The 15,824-nt window shown below is 41.6% G+C and overlaps 2 protein-coding genes across 2 annotated transcripts; one reads left to right on the top strand and one right to left on the bottom strand.

Moving 5' to 3' along the window:
- The first annotated feature begins 484 nt into the window (after window positions 1–484).
- On the top strand, window positions 485–13,350 carry LOC311504771 (cerebellar degeneration-related protein 2-like). The gene is made up of 6 exons (XM_084568043.1): window positions 485–940; window positions 8,099–8,211; window positions 8,982–9,130; window positions 9,218–9,382; window positions 9,489–9,696; window positions 9,823–13,350. The coding sequence occupies exons 1-6, from the start codon at window positions 862–864 to the stop codon at window positions 10,588–10,590; spliced, it is 1,482 nt and encodes a 493-aa protein (XP_084424169.1). The 5' UTR covers window positions 485–861; the 3' UTR covers window positions 10,591–13,350.
- mrpl58 (mitochondrial ribosomal protein L58) lies at window positions 13,351–15,643 on the bottom strand. Its single transcript, XM_084568044.1, has 6 exons — window positions 15,438–15,643; window positions 15,195–15,219; window positions 15,039–15,098; window positions 14,862–14,944; window positions 14,569–14,738; window positions 13,351–14,300 (listed from the first exon to the last, which is right to left on the bottom strand). The coding sequence occupies exons 1-6, from the start codon at window positions 15,597–15,599 to the stop codon at window positions 14,216–14,218; spliced, it is 585 nt and encodes a 194-aa protein (XP_084424170.1). The 5' UTR covers window positions 15,600–15,643; the 3' UTR covers window positions 13,351–14,215.
- Window positions 15,644–15,824: the final 181 nt, after the last annotated feature.

Raw genomic sequence — 15,824 nt, 5'->3', positions numbered from 1 at the left:
CAAGACCCAAGCGAAAATTTGAATGGTGCATTCTTTAGTGCGATAAATTACCTCTCCCCTCAGTTAACTGCCTCAGTTTAAGTCCTGAAGCAACTGTCTTCTACACTTCATCGGATCTCCCGTGTAGCTTGCACACTAGATTATAGGCAGAATGACAGCAAGGTAGACAGCAAGGGGTGCATCCATTATAATGAGCAGAGGGGTTTTGATTATTATTATTTACTACTACTTATAGTATAATAAAATGATTTGATTTATTCTTATCCTTATATGTATTTACAGTTTTTCAGGCTTTCTTGGTTATTGGATAATGTATGAGGTAATGCAGCGTTTAAGTGCCGTCCGAAATTTCAGTTTTAATTTTAGAAGTGCCTTCAAATTAATCAGTTGTGCCTTATCCTGCCGTGTGCCTTGGCATCGGTCTAGAGGGCGCAGTTGAGCGAAAGCTGGGAGATAAAGGCGTAGTTTACAAGCAGCACCTGAAGGCATCCTGAGCGTGTTGTTGCTGGAAGCAGGGAGAAAGGAAGTGCTGTCATCGCAACGCCGCTGCCACGTCTGTAGGCTCCTCTGCAGCAGAAACAAGCCGGCTGGTCGGAGCGCCGGGATGGGCCGGTGCTGGGCGGTGGTAGAGGGATGAGAGGAAGAAGGGGGAGTGACCGAGGAAACTGGAGAGGAAGGGAAAGAGGAAACACGTAGAGCAACAACGGGAGAGCGGCTCCAGCCTGAAGGAGCGAGCGCTGCCTTTTGGAGGGTCCTGCCTGCTGCTGCTGCTGCTGCTGCTGCTGCTCCTTGAGGTTCATTGTTCAGACAGAGAGGGGCTACCCCTGCGGTTTTCTCTGGCTTAAAAGGAGGGGGTCCCCCATGCTAAGCTCAGTGAGAATGGAGGAATTCGTGACCGAAGAGGAAGAGCCGTGGTACGACCAGCAGGACCTGGAGCAGGGTAAGACAAGACACCATCCTCCCCTCCCGCAGCATCCCTTCTTGTGTCAGCTGCTGGCGCCGGCCGGTCAGCTGGCCTCCTCTCAACAAAGACTCTCTGAGACAACAGAGACGTCATCTGCAGCTTTTTTACTTCAATCCTGCAATCCCTTAAACACTGAAGCAGTTTCCAAGCAGCAGGCTGAGCTTCTTTGACAACAATGCACTGAAAGCATGCCAAGCAGGGCCTTTACTCTACTGTAAAGTGTCAGCATCAGACAGAGTGGTTTATCCACATTAACAATGTTATCAGGCTGCAATCAGGCATGTGGTTTGTGGAAGCTTTAACAAGTCATCAGTATAGTAGTCTTGCAATTATTGGTTGATGGACAAAAAGCTCCTCAGATGATATATTTTTTTATTATTTGACACAAATTCATAGGTCCAGTTATTAGGGAGAGGCTCAGGAAGTACACAGAGCCCTTTCAAGTGCTGTATTCATATTTTCAGTGATGCTGACCTAAGTTTTCTGCTGACACAAAGCTGGAATATACATAAGATTAACCTAAATGGAAACGGTTTAATGTCAAAATAATCCATCTTTTTACTTCTTGACATATGCAGTTAAAGATACTTGAAAATCTTCTGTGCCGCTGCTGTTTAAATATTGGAATGAATACATTTAAATGTACTTTTGTTACTGTTCATCTGCTCGGTGCTTTGCAGACATGTCACATAATCTAAACAGTGGCAAACGATGAGAAGAAATTCAAGAAAACCAGCAGATTCTCACACTCGAGAAGCTTGGAACAGAAATTTGTTCTCAAAAATGACAAAAACGTGTCAACTAACAGCTCGAGAGCGGGGTACTGTGACTGAATTCATATTCGCTGAGGGATGTTGTTGTCTAATGGGCCGTGTTCAAAGCCCAGAACATTAACTTTATCAGTGAAGTAAATCTGTCTGATTTACACAAACCTTAATGGTCCTAATGTTTTAATCTATTTATATAGTTTGACTTTTTAAAGGCAATATCATCAAACTGGACATATATAAGGCTTCAGAACTAATATCTATTGATTACAAAGGCAGCAACATCTTGCATGATTTTACTCAGTGTAAATTGCTATAAATTTCTGCAAAGGCATTTATTGACCAATTTGCAACCATGCTAGTTAAACTCATATCATGCACAGCTTGACATAGAACATTAAATGCCAGTTATATAATCTTATTTTCTATTTGCATGGCTCCTGCAGGCGCTTTTACATTTCATAAAAGTGTCTAATGAGTCATAATGTTCCCTGCACCCCTTACTTCATCTCCTGTCTTCTTCATCCCTCTATATCCCGTTTTGATCACCATCTAATTATAATGGTACCTCTTTTTTTTTTGGCTGTGGGGAAGTGGTGCTGATGCCGACTAGAAACACACATGCACACACGTACTTGGCATCATGATGTCATGGATTAATGGGCCAACTTCTTTCCTGTGCTCGAAGCGTCATACGTCAGCGAACCTGAGGGTAAAAATAAATCTCTTGATTAGCTTTTTATTCTGGGAGACGGTGAAGATGACAGAGAAGAAAGATGGACCTAAATCGGGCGACAGCGGTGGAGAAATGAAATGGAAGTCAAAATGGCTGGTGTCAGGAATAGCGCCATGTCTTCATATGTGTGTGTCCACGCAGAGACAGAGAGAAAGACAGAGCTCTGTGTTTGATGGAGCAGAGAGGAGAGGATGTCAGAGCGCTCTGAGCGGCGCTGGGCCCACGGCCTCAGCTCGTCTTCAGTCATGTGGCCTTTCTAGAGGCCACGAGTCCTTCACCGAGAGACACCGCTGTCATTGTATTACTTTGTTGTCATGCATGAATCACTAGGAAGCGGGTGTTCTATAGGATCAGGCTGACCTGAGGGCTGTCGGGAGGCTTCCTTGCATGGTTTCATTATTAAGAGCAATTCTGCCGAAACATTGAGGTCATCTCATTGCTTTGGAATCACGAATGTTGAATACTGTAACAAAAACTAAGAGGTGAAACTGAATTTGGTTTAATTAGCCTTACCTTTGTTTAGCTAGCTACAAATTAAGTAGTTTTTAGCAGTAAGTTTAAATTATTCCTATATCTGAGCTCACCCAATAAGAAAAGTAATTCCAAATAAAAAGCTGTAATTCTAAACCTCCTCAAAGACAGCAGAAAAACAGAGAAATGGCTGAACCTGTTTGCAGCTTAATTTTGAATTTGCTGACATAAAGCAGCTAACGTTAATATACCGACAACAGCTTAGCATAAATATAGCTGAGTTTGTCTGAAGCTAACAAAACAAATAAATCTGACTAATTAACACTTTACATCTGTTTTTTTCAATATGTAACTGGAGCGTAGATACATTTGGTCATGTACGGAGAGCGTGAGGCTAGCTAGCTAAGCTAGGCTAACTAGCTGCTAGCTTCATAGGTTCAGTAGAATGGTTTCTATCTCTATCTGGAGAGAATAAGGAGGACAAAACACAAGCTAGCAGTCGTTTATTTTTTATTAGTAGCCTAAGTAAGAGAAAAAATGGAATATATAAAATAATCTCTCAATTCAGTTAAAAGATTGAGCAGTGAAGGATCTTTTGTATAGTGCAGACCACTTTCCCAGTTCAAACTGACTTCTGCACGCAATTTGATAACCCAGCTGTTATAGCCTCTACGCTTAGCTAACTAGCTGCTGGCGCTAGCTTCAAATGTGCAGTAAAGACAATAGAATGGAGTGTCTCTATCTGAGGTGCAAGGCATTGTGGCGAAACATGAGGGGGACAGAATGTTCAGCAAGTGGAAAGGTGTGCCGGAAAAATTGTTTGCTATCTTGTCTGTTTCCTATCCACAAAAAAATGAGCTATCATCAGTTAACAAACAAAAAAAATAAAAATAAATAAAGGAAATAAAATTATGGAGACCCGTCTTCCTAGTTCAAACTGACAAATCAAGTTATCAGCAAATACAATTCATTGTCTTTGGTTGCTCATGGCTCAGTTTATAGTTTAAATCTGGGAACCCAAATACTTGTACGCCACATAAAGAGATGCTGCTGAGGTGTGTTTATCTTTAAGCACCAGCACAAGGACTTAAACTCTGGGCTTTGATAATAGCATGTTTTAAGCAACTTAATTGTGATGCCATGTACAGTTCTGTGCAAACCACTAATATCGGGACTATACAAGTGCTATAGGAGAGGGATTGTCGGACATTTTATTGAAGAAAAAAAAAAGCATGTAGTTATATGAACGAGTTCCTAACATAAACTGCTTCCTTCAATTTCTTTGGCAGATGTCAAACTTGGAAAGCTGAGACCTCTTGTGGAATGTAAAAGCTGGTTACGATGTAGCTGTAGCTCGCATTTCAACTCTGAAAGCTGAAAAAAATAGCAGGGATGCAGACGTGTAATTGGGATGCTTCTTTGTTTGGGCCTATTGTGCGTTAGCCAGAGCCTCTCCTGGCTCGCGACCAAGGAGTGAATGCGTGGCTCTGCCAGCTGAGACTGGAGGCTTGTCGGCTTGACTCACATTTGATGATAGGCCTCCTTGACTGTTTAAGCTCTCATGTCACATCTTAAGTGTTTATGCGATTCGAGGAAATAGTATGAAAGAGCAAAGTTCCCAGGAAGGAATGAAGAAATCTTGCGAGATATTGGTGCTTTGAAACATTGTGAGTTAGTACTGCTGATGATACAGAAAAGCACTCTGCTGTAGCATTAAATATTTAATTTCAGGCCACTGAGTGTTTCTAGAGCCTTTTCTGAAGTCAGGGATTTGACGCAGGAAAAGAGCAAAAGGAGAAGTCTTGTTTTTCACATTCCAGTGAATCCCATGGGTGACACGCACCTTAAAAACACGGCCTGTGAAAGACGTCACCACCACCGCCACATACACTATTATATTTGTCTGCAAGGCAAATAATTAACGGTGTTGTCTTTTGGGCAACCGAGTTATTTAAACACACAAACACACTCACAGCTGGTTGCAGCTGCCTTCAAGGAGCACGCAGGAAATGCTTGTATTCCTCATACATGATGTAATTACTGTGCGCCGGAGTTCCAGCCTCGCTGATTTCATCCAGTGAGGATCAATTTCAGGTCTGCATGGATCAAACAGCAGTCAGTTGTCGAGTATTGACCTGCAAAGTTGTTTGCTTGTGCATTAAATTCTATCGATTGGCTCTCTGTCCTCACTGTTTTCTTCTTCTCAGCTTCTCTCCTCCTCCTCCTCCTCCTCCTCCTCCTCCTCTGTTATTCTCTTTTCAGAGAGGCTTTGGTCTGTGCAGTGTTCACTTTCCCACTCTGGCAGCCAAAGAGAATTCGACATGTGAATGCTGACACTGAGAAAGTGTTTGGCGTGTTTCTACTTGGTAGTATTTGGGTTTAAACTACTGAGATGTCCTCAACCGCAGCAACCTTTGCTCATGTAATTCAGTTTCTTTTTATTTATGAGAGGAATGCTAGCCAGGCTGGCTTTGTCCTGACAGCAACACAATTACTGCATCAACTACTTTCTGTTGTGACAAAATCATGGCTTCTGTTGGTTGCCACGGCTGCTAACACTGGCAATGCTAACTGCACACTACATCATTCAAAGTAATTACTCCTTCTTTTCTTAGTGTCAGGAGATTTTTTTGCAGCAAAATAAAGATCAGAAAAAACATCAAATATACACTTTAAACTTGTGTTATTCTTGTTGGCCAGTTGGGGCAGCGCAACAATCTGTAAATGCAACACTGGCAAATTTACGCAATTTTAACTTGTTTCTGTACACCCAGCAACCAAAGTCTAATATTTGGTCTCCTTGTGGCTATATTTTGGTCTCCACCAATATATTTCTCCAAATAGCAAGTGTTAAACTAGCTGACGTTTAACATCTGGCCTTTTGAACTTAGCAGATAGCATCCTGTCAGCTAATCCAGCCTGGTGCTGTAATTAATGTGGATGAAAGTGAATAAGGCTGAACCAAAACAATAATATTGCAGACCTTTAAACCCAAAGCTAATGATGTGAGGTCTAGTGAAGCTCTAAAAGCTGAGAAAACTGCAAAATTGGGTGACACGTTTGCCGCTGCCAGCAATCCCTTTCACATACATATATTCATTTTATCCATTGTTAATATAACATTGTTGTGAATAGCAACTTTAACTACTTCAGGTAAAAATGGATAAAGATTTTAACTCAAGGTCATCTTAAATACTTTTAACCTCCTCCAAGTCTTCCTAAGTAGATTGGGTTTGCCCAGTTATCATCACATGACCTATACATTTCTGATGCGTTTGAAGTATACAAACACCTGCCATTGTTATCGCATGGTTGTATTACGAGATTGTTGTCATGTTGTATCAATGACAGTCACTGGACATTTAAGGAAATTAATTGGGAAATCAATAATCAGTCATATAATAAATTTGTCACCCCATCATTCTACTGTGGTGTTTATTTATTATCACCTCTGAGGCCTTAATGCCTACTGTTATCACATGCCATGGGCTATTCATGTTCTCATGAAAGCACTGACTCCAGCGTTAAAGAGGCATCCACTTAGTAGTACCTGAGCTCCTGACAGCAAGGCCCCGCAGGAATTCATTACGCTATCAGCACAGAAGGAAGCGTGTGAATTGGTCCATATGGGGCTGTTGGGCGCAGCAGGCCCAGCTTGCTACTCATTAGTCTAAGACAAGACTGTGAATTAGAAGAGGAGTGTGTGGTTTCACAAAATTGAATACTGAGAAGTAGAGCTCGAACTGTGTTGGGTGTTTGAGGCCAACACCAATGTCAGCATTTAAGCATGTAAGAAAGAGTATTTTTTTTATACATGCAGCAAATATCAGTATTAATGTACAATCACTGCTTTGGCCACAAATTTTTAGCACTGTTTTTGGTCTCCACCAACTATTAGCAGTGTTAGACCAAAGCTAAAAAGAACACAAATGTTCTGTAGCGCTCTTTGGGTTTGTCACATTAAGTGATCTACTGATAAATAAGATTGAAGAATAAATAATTAGATAGCACTGAGAGATTGATAAAGCAGTACCTGGTACGCTAGTTAGCAACATGCTAATATTGACCAGCTTCTTTTCCCTACACTGGGACACTGTGTAAATTGTGTTAGTTTGTAAAATGAGAAGAATAGTTTTACTATTTTAACTGCAGATTATTTTGCTAAATTATTTGCTGACAAATTCCTGTCACAGGTTCCAATAGCCCATGCTTACAAATCTCTGCCGGGTGTTCAACCAGCATCCACATTAAACTTACAATTATAGAAAATACAGAAAAAAACTCACACAAAATCTGACAATAACATCCTCATAGTATAAATGAGTGAGGATTTCTGTGTTTACTCCGACATTGCACTTTCAGTGATGCAGGAGTTGCTGTAAGTTGCTTGTGGCCTGGCATCCGCCTCATTCATTATTGAAGTCAGAGTGAGGACTGTGTGAGAGATGGCTTCATCGGCTGTTTGCTTCAGTCCCTCGTTTTCTGAGAGGTCACACAAGCCACACCTTGCTGACTCAAACCCAGCCACATAGGCCATCAGTACTGCTGAGTCAGAGCACAGGAAGAACAGAGAGTGATGGCAGTGACTCATCTTACTTTGTGGGTGCATTAGCAGTCTGCAGATCCAAACAAAAACAGGGAACACCGAGCACTTTTACTCAATATTTTAAATGTAGGTTTGCCTTCCTTCAGGTAAGTGAAAGCCTCCAGCACCCCAGTGTCTTGAATGTCAGCCTATTCCTGTCCTAATCTCAGTGGAGAGGTGTCTCTTCAAATAAACTTGGCACCTATCTCTGACCTTCACTTTCAGTCAGCAGAGAGGAGACCTGCAGGGGGACAGGCTGCAGGAAGTAGCACTGTCTCCCTCTCTTCCTGATCTCCTCCCTTTATAATTGAACTAGCCATTTGATCATTCCTGGCCCTTTTATAACCTTGCTTAAAATAGGACAGTGCTCTCTATCGGTTGTGACAAATGTCATCTAAATAGTGTGGCTGCAGTATGACTTTTTATTCTGGAAGATTAACTTCTCCCATTCATCTTTTCTTCTCAATCCTCTTGCATTAATATTAATGCATTCTCTCTTAATCTATTCCTCATTATTTCTGCCCTCTACACTCGTCCTCTTTTTTTTTTTTACTCAATTTGTTTCTGATTTCTAGATCTCCACTTGGCAGCAGAACTGGGCAAGACTCTGCTGGAGAGGAACAAGGAGCTGGAGGACTCTCTGCAGCAGATGTACATCACCAATGAAGAGCAAGTGCAGGAGATTGAGGTATACTCAGTGAGCCCTATCAGTGTTAAAAAATCCAATCCAGTTTACATAGTGCTAAATCATATGTCTTCTAAAGGCAGCTAGTAACAATAAGACATTTTACTTGGTTGGTTTGAGTCATATATATGAGATAGTTTGTTTGTTCATGTCAACAACAATTATTCCACGTACACAGAAGTTAGTCCCACAGGGTTCTGTGCTAGGACCACCTCTTTTCACTATATAGATGCTTCCTTCTGGCCATATTATTAGGAAACACTGCATGGATTTTCATTACTATGATTACCGAATTACCCCTAGCTAGAATATATTTGTACATGACAGCCAGATACATTTACTTTAGCTTTGTATTAAAATCATAAAGGAGTGGATGACTTGTAATTTTCTACTTAGCTCAGACAAAACAGAAAACTTGTATTTGGCCCTTAACACCTGTGCCCAGTACGTTTATCGCAATTGACTGGTAGATCGCAAAGGTAGTGCGGGTAGATGATCTCCCCACGCATGTGCAGTCAAGCATACTCTAGCGAACTAAGTATTTAGCCTTCCAATTTAAATTGACTAAAGTAGGGGTAAAAAAAAGAGTGGGAGTTCTGCACTAAATGAGAACCATGATTTGTCTTAACTCTCACAAAACAAGTCCCCACAACTGCATTCTTTCACCTGCACAATATTGTCATAAGATTGTAGTTATATGAAAGTGTTTGTTTCAGTCCACAGCGTGTATTTTTGGTGTTCCTCTCAAATACATGTATGTGTTTGTCCTCCAGTACCTGTCGAAGCAGCTGGAAGTACTTCGGGACATGAATGAGCAGCACGCCAAAGTGTACGAGCAGCTGGACGGGACGGCCAGAGAGCTGGAACGCACCAATCTCACACTGGTGACGGACAGTAAGGCATCACAGCAAAAGATTGAGAGGTGAGAGATTAACTGGGAGTTGTCTTTTCTCCGTCACTTTAAACTCTTACATTCCTTCATAAGGCTTTGCTCTTTCTTGTGCACCAGATTAACAGGGACTATCGAGGTTTTGCAGAACCAGGTGGAATCTCTGTCAGGGCAGGTGGAGCAGCTTCGGTCCATGGAGCAGCTTCGAGTCAGGAGAGAGAAGAGGGAGCGACGCAAGACCATCCACTCATTCCCTTGCCTGAGGGAGCTTTGTACAGCACCCAGGTACTTATAATGTCATCCACAGTACGAACGACTGGAGAGCAGGTGGCAAACCACTTTTATACTTCCAGTAAGAAAGCATCTAAATTATATTCTTTCATTTTTACAGGTATGAGGATGAGTTTGTAGTGGGCAGGGCTGAGAGCTTTACTGTGGAAACCAAGCGTCAGCCATTTGAAGAAGAGAACCAGCACCTGAGGGAGGCGGTGTCGGCTCTGCGAGCAGCTGTCTGGACTGAGAGGGGTCGTAGGGAAGTGGTGGAGAAGGAGTGCAACCTCCTGATTGGGGAGTTCTCTCGGTTGCAGACGCGGGTTCAGGTATGATAGACCAAACTATTTTGACTTAAATCCTGTCAAGACATATCATGAATATAATGACAGACTGAACAATCAAGAAACTATTTCTAATTGTGCGGAATTTGTTTATTTGTATTTCTCTCACAGGATGCTGAGAGCTGCCAGGCAAGGGTTCGGGAGTTGGAGGTGGAACTGCAGGAGCTGCAGCAGCTACGTCGCGCTCGGACTTTCCTGCTGAGCAGCGAGGACGACGGCGTGGCTCTTACCCAGACTGTCCTCAGCATCACCCCGGAGACCGACACTTTCCTGGAGGTGGAGGTCGGTGAGACGGGAGGAGGCGTAAGGGAAGAGACTGAAGGTGGAAGGGGTGTTGGAGGCGAGGCATTGCCCGAGTCCAGCCCTGTGAGGAAAAGTTGCAGCGACACGGCGCTCAACGCCATCGTGGCCCGGGATGCGTCCGGCCGCAGGAGAGGCAGCTACGCTCTCCACGCCAACAGTGTGAGGAAGAGAGGGATGTCCATCCTCAGGGAGGTGGACGAGCAGTACCACGCCTTACTGGAGAAATACGAGGAGCTGTTGGGGAAGTGTAGGCGCCACGAGGAGAACCTGTGTCACGCTGGGGTCCAGACCTCCCGGCCCGTCTCACGAGACCCTTCTATGAAAGACTGTGCCATGGGCTCTACCCCTGCACCACCTCCTACTCCCACCCAGTCTCCCTCCACACCTGAAGCCATTGAGAGCATCAGCAAGCAGGTGGAGGCAGTGGATAAGCGGCTGGGGCAGAACACTCCAGAGTACAAGGCCCTCTTTAAGGAGATCTTCTCTCGTATCCAGAAGACCAAGATGGACATCAAAGCTACCAAAGCTGCTAAAGCAAGCAAGTCTGGGAAATCAGGCAAATCTAGTAAACACTAAATTTACACTGATTATCTCTAGAGATCATGACTACGTTTGAGTGTTAATTGCTCGAGTTTGTGATCGGGGTAAACACTCTTATAGAGGGTGCTACTTTAGAAACTGATAAATTCAAGTACAGTTCAAAAAGAATCTGGCTCGCATGTGATTGAATTTTTGCGATATTCAGATGCATATAAGCATATAGAACATTAATGAATTTGTTGAGGCCTATCCCCACATATTCTTCTGTTCCAACTAAATCTATACTGGCTTCACTGCCTTATTACCTTATACACTACACTTACAGTACCACAGCAGTAGCAATATGCCACTCATAAGTGCACTAAAAGTAAAAAAAACACAAAAAATCTGCATCTCCGACAAGAATATGAGTTTAAATCTAACCTAATACTAACATGAACTGTATCTTGTGTTTATTATAAAGCAACTGTACTAACATTTGTTGAATTACGCCAACACAAAGCTTGAGCTTGGCTCTCAAGCCACAGTGCTGTCTGTCTACAAAAAAAAAAAAAGACCTTGAGGTGCTAAGAACTCTCCTCCTACTACTTATATCACTACTCACATTAACACTGCTGAGAATTTAATAAACCTTTTGTCTGTATGAGGTTGCTACAGTCTTGCATCTTCTGCTTATTTTAAGATTTATAGTGCCTCGGCAGGAATAGTCCAGGCTAACTCACCACTCCCACTCCCAGTGCTGCTAAGCTAAGCTAAGCTAGCTTCATATCTAGCTTACGAACACAGCGTTTGTTGGATGTGACATGAAATTGTGACGCTAACATTAGTAAATTAACTGACTATGCCTTCAAATGGGGGTCGTCTTTACCATGCTCACAAGACGTGTACATATGAGCAGACGGCTATTGACAAACTGGTGGAGGACATGGAAGTTTTTTTTTTTTTTAGTGGATAGTTAATACAGTATATTGTAATTTAGCCACATGGCGTTTTTCTTTGTAATTTTACAATATGTATGATGAAACCGATGATATTCTAGACGGCCTCATCCTTGCATTTGGCCTTGGCATTTTCTATGTTAAGTCCTCCTGTTGCTAGCTTGTTGACTGTTAGCCTCGGCGGCTCCTAGATTTTGACAGTTGCCTAGCAACTCACAATTTATGGTGAGGGTTTCGCCATGAACACCAAGCATTTACAGTGTACGTGACTTCCCCCTGTCGTAAACCACAAGTGCACCAGTTCCATTTGAAGGCAGCATGAGACTGAAACTGGTTTTACATTTATAAATTGAATACCGTCTCCCTCCACTGTGTGTCACTTCAACTCTCTTACGAGTACTGAAGTGCCTTTGATATTAATATAGAGTAGTGAGTGATATCTATAGTATACGAGCTGAGTTTATTGTAGTTTTAGATAGGGAAGCTGTTGAGTTCTACGAGTGATTATCCCAGTAAATTATTAAAAGCTGCTGTCTTAGAGACAAGATGCAAAGGACAATCTCTGCAGATAGTTGTTTTCACTATTTCTGGGCATTATGAAGACTCATCCTACAGAATAGGATATATATAGCGTAGACTATAAACTATTTTAGAGACAGTTTTGTTTCTGCAACTGACAGACCAAACAATAAGAAAAAGCAGAAATATGAAAGCAAATGAGCTTTGTCATTGACATTATTGGGAGAGCGAGAAAAGGCCACTTAATGTAGACTACATGAACGTTTGTGCGGAATGGTTTTGAATAAAATAACCTGAGGGGCTTTTTTAATACAAGTGTTATGGCAGTTTTTTTTTCTAACTGAAGTAACAAACCATATAAAGAAAATATAACCAGTATAAGGCTTCGAACCAGGGCTTTGTCTAACACCTAGCAGTCTTACCAAACTATAAAACTAACCTGCAAACATATTGCACCTTTTTCACAATATACAATACCTATGCCTTTTCTTCTGGGTAACTTCCTGTATGTAAACCTTTGTTATAATGAATGTTGTTCCAGCTAATATTTTATACCCGATTCTACAGTAATGTTGAAGACATAACCAAGCTTGAAACCTTTTTGTGGCACAGCTGACAACTGAGGGAACCTACACTAGTGTTCAAGTGTGTAAAAAGAAAAAAGGAAGGTGTGTGATGGAGGTCTGATGGATTTCTGCAAAGAAGAGATGGATTCGTAGAGAAGGTCTCTTGAAGTAAAGATTGCAGCATTGTAATTATAATGGGTAACTGTAGTGTGAAGTGCATTTGAATTCAGCGCTCGTGGCTTTAGAGTGATTAAAGTGTAAGGAAAGGGGAGTATGTGTTAGCATAGATGAAACGATGCCAAACCAGAGCCTGTTATTATTATTTTCTAAAGGCTCATGAGGTTTCTATACTGTAATGTCTTACCTATTGCACTTGAAAATGTCTTATGCCTCATCTTTTGCATATTTAGCTAGATTGTACTTGTGTATTTATTTGTGTATTTTGTTTTTGTTTTTTGTTTTTTTACTTTGTCAGTGCCTACATGTGAATGTCGATAACATATTGTCGGAATAAACTTATTTAATTTCTTTTATTATCAAGTTTAAAGGTGTGCATTATAAGTTTGTAAGATATATGAGTTAAGTCTGGTCTGATATTAGTTCATATCGTTACTGAACCAAGACCTACTTTGCCCTGTTAATAAAGCATTGAATATATGCGTGCTGTGTTGTTTTTACAATGTTATAATTATACTTATACTAAATGGGGAAATGGAAAAACGACCGACTACAGCAATAAATTCATAGCAGTTGAGGCCTTGATAGCAATGAAAGGCAGGAAGGAAAATAGAAAGTCGTCTCGGAAAACGCCAAAAAACTGACTTCAAATAATCAAGCAAATGTAATCAGCATACACATATGTGGTATTATTTCAGTGGAACACAGCGCCGTCTATGTCAATCCGACCGCGTGGCCTAATGGATAAGGCGTCTGACTTCGGATCAGAAGATTGAGGGTTCGAGTCCCTTCGTGGTCGTCTTTTTGCCACATTTTTAATGAAGGTTTTAAAACGGTTCATTTTAGGTCGATAACGTCGATCCACAATTTAGCTGAAGCACATGCGCATGTCTCGCATGTCACTTTTCTAATGCGTAAACACCAACACGCATTGAGCTACCCCTAATATTATGCTAACCTCACTAGCTGTTAACTGCTAAATGAATCTACACATAGGCTGAAAAGCTATAGGACAATTTAGCCATACTAACAGAAAAAAATAAATAAACACAAATAACGTTAGAACATATGTCTTTAAAGTGCTAATTTAAAACAATCCTCCATATAATGCAACCATTACCTGAGTCCAGCCGAGTTTAAATACGAACATGGGGGAGGCGTCATATGTGTGAGCAGAGTGGCGCAGCGGAAGCGTGCTGGGCCCATAACCCAGAGGTCGATGGATCGAAACCATCCTCTGCTAAGTGTTTTTCACCACATACAGTTTTCGACATATCATTTTTGGTGCCACTCTGTCTATTATTATTCATCGTTAAAAAGAAGCAGGACATATTTCTGCATGAAAAAAGCATTTCTGCATTTATTTTATGGAAAAGGAAATACAAAATAATTAACACAGAACACATACATTACATCTACAAGGTAGCTGACAAAACAATCATGTGAGGTAGAAACGTTAGGTCAGTCAAAATCCACCCGTCTGCTGTGCTTGATAGCTGAATGGATCTTCTTCTGTTTGAGCCGCTCTTTGTCCCTCCTCTGTAACCTGCAAAACATGGGGCAACATCAAAGTTATACATAAGACACATTTTTTGATAAAGGATCACCAAGGAACAGTTGCTACGTTTACATGAACACTAGTGATCCACTAGTAATACAGATATTAGCTGAATGCTGCTTGTAACCACCTCAGGCAAAAAAATACAGCTGTGATCGAAAGGAATTTCCAATCACACAGAGACACAGTGTTACTTCGGGTTGAAGTAACACTGTCCATGTAAACACCGTCATCCTGTGCTACTACTAGATAATACCTGGCTTCTCTAAGAGCTACGTCTTCGGCCGTGGGTTCATGGGGCTTCTCACTGGCCTCAGCTATGATGGCAGAGATCTTCTGTACACAATCGGAGAGGTTCCTCTGCTGACTCCTGCTCAGCTCCGAGGTCACCAGCAGCTCTCCAGCTTTATTGATGCGGTTTTTGTTCTTTGCAGAGTTAAAAAAAAAAAAAAAAAGTAAAATAAAACAGCGACAGATGAATACAACATACAAATGACCAGCTGTCATCAACGACACGTCTTCCTGATGGCACTGTATTTGGATACAAACCTTTTCAAGGATCTTTTGTCGCACATCCTCTGGGATCCAGTCGGCTGTTCGCACGTGGAAACGGACTTCTGCTTTTGTGCTGACTGCGGAAGGAGAGATTAAAGGCAAGATTAATTAAGATTATTATTTGTTTGCATCAAAATGTATTTCTTTAATATAAAAATGAACTTTGATAACCTTTATTGACATGCTGACCACCAGGACCGCTGCTTCTGCTGTAGGACACTGTCAGACGGTCTGCAACACAAGACAAGAAGAGATGAATAAAACCTGGGCAGTTAATGGGTTCTTCACATTATTCATCTTAACAGATGTGTGTGTGTGTGTATTTACCTACTGGAATGTGCACTTGGTCATCCTGAAAAAAAGTCAAAATAGAGATTTGCTTTACTGTGCACACTGAGAGAAGTCAGAGAGATAAACTCTTATAATGGCAGTCCAGTTTGTCAGGTGAGTTCACGAGTTGGAGGCAGTTAACATGCATTTAAACGTTGTAAAGTTTTAAGGAAGCTTCTAGTGACATCCCTTCCTAAATAATAAACCATTCTTGGGCTTTATATTGTTTACTTCACTGACCTGTGTGGCGTTTGTCCCTCGGGTTCCGTAGCTTACCCTCGGCAGAAAAATATTGTGAATGTGTCTTAATACGACACTCCTTGATAAAACATGCTGTGGAATCAAGGTTATCCCTGTAGTACGACAAAGTAAATAAAAGCGCCGTGCCATGCATGCCGCCATGTTGGAGTGACGTCGTAATGACCGGGGAAGTAACGTTTTACGTGCGTTATCTGTTGCCGGGCGACAGTTGTGGTTGTTTTGTGAGTTCTGAACGGTTCTGAAGTAGCAGATATTTTAAGTGGCAGTATTTAACACGGAAGAAGTTAGGAAAAAATAAATAAAGTCAGGTTCCACCGAGATTTGAACTCGGATCGCTGGATTCAGAGTCCAGAGTGCTAACCATTA

This window comes from Chelon labrosus (genome assembly GCF_963514085.1).
Source record: "Chelon labrosus genome assembly, chromosome: 19".
Taxonomy (NCBI): domain Eukaryota; kingdom Metazoa; phylum Chordata; class Actinopteri; order Mugiliformes; family Mugilidae; genus Chelon; species Chelon labrosus.
Note: the sequence above shows the minus strand (reverse complement) of the source record. Positions and strands in the feature narration are given on the sequence as shown.

Bases quoted from the DNA above. Each gene is read 5' to 3' on its own strand.
- LOC311504771 (XM_084568043.1), top strand. From the start codon at position 862: ATGCTAAGCTCAGTGAGAATGGAGGAATTCGTGACCGAAGAGGAAGAG. The intron at 9,131-9,217 runs GTGAGAGATTAA...CTTGTGCACCAG, and splicing joins TCACAGCAAAAGATTGAGAG to ATTAACAGGGACTATCGAGG. The intron at 9,383-9,488 runs GTACTTATAATG...TCATTTTTACAG, and splicing joins GAGCTTTGTACAGCACCCAG to GTATGAGGATGAGTTTGTAG.
- mrpl58 (XM_084568044.1), bottom strand. From the start codon at position 15,599: ATGGCGGCATGCATGGCACGGCGCTTTTATTTACTTTGTCGTACTACA. The intron at 15,220-15,437 runs GTCAGTGAAGTA...ACTTTTTTTCAG, and splicing joins GAGGGACAAACGCCACACAG to GATGACCAAGTGCACATTCC. The intron at 14,739-14,861 runs GTTTGTATCCAA...AACTCTGCAAAG, and splicing joins GACAAAAGATCCTTGAAAAG to AACAAAAACCGCATCAATAA.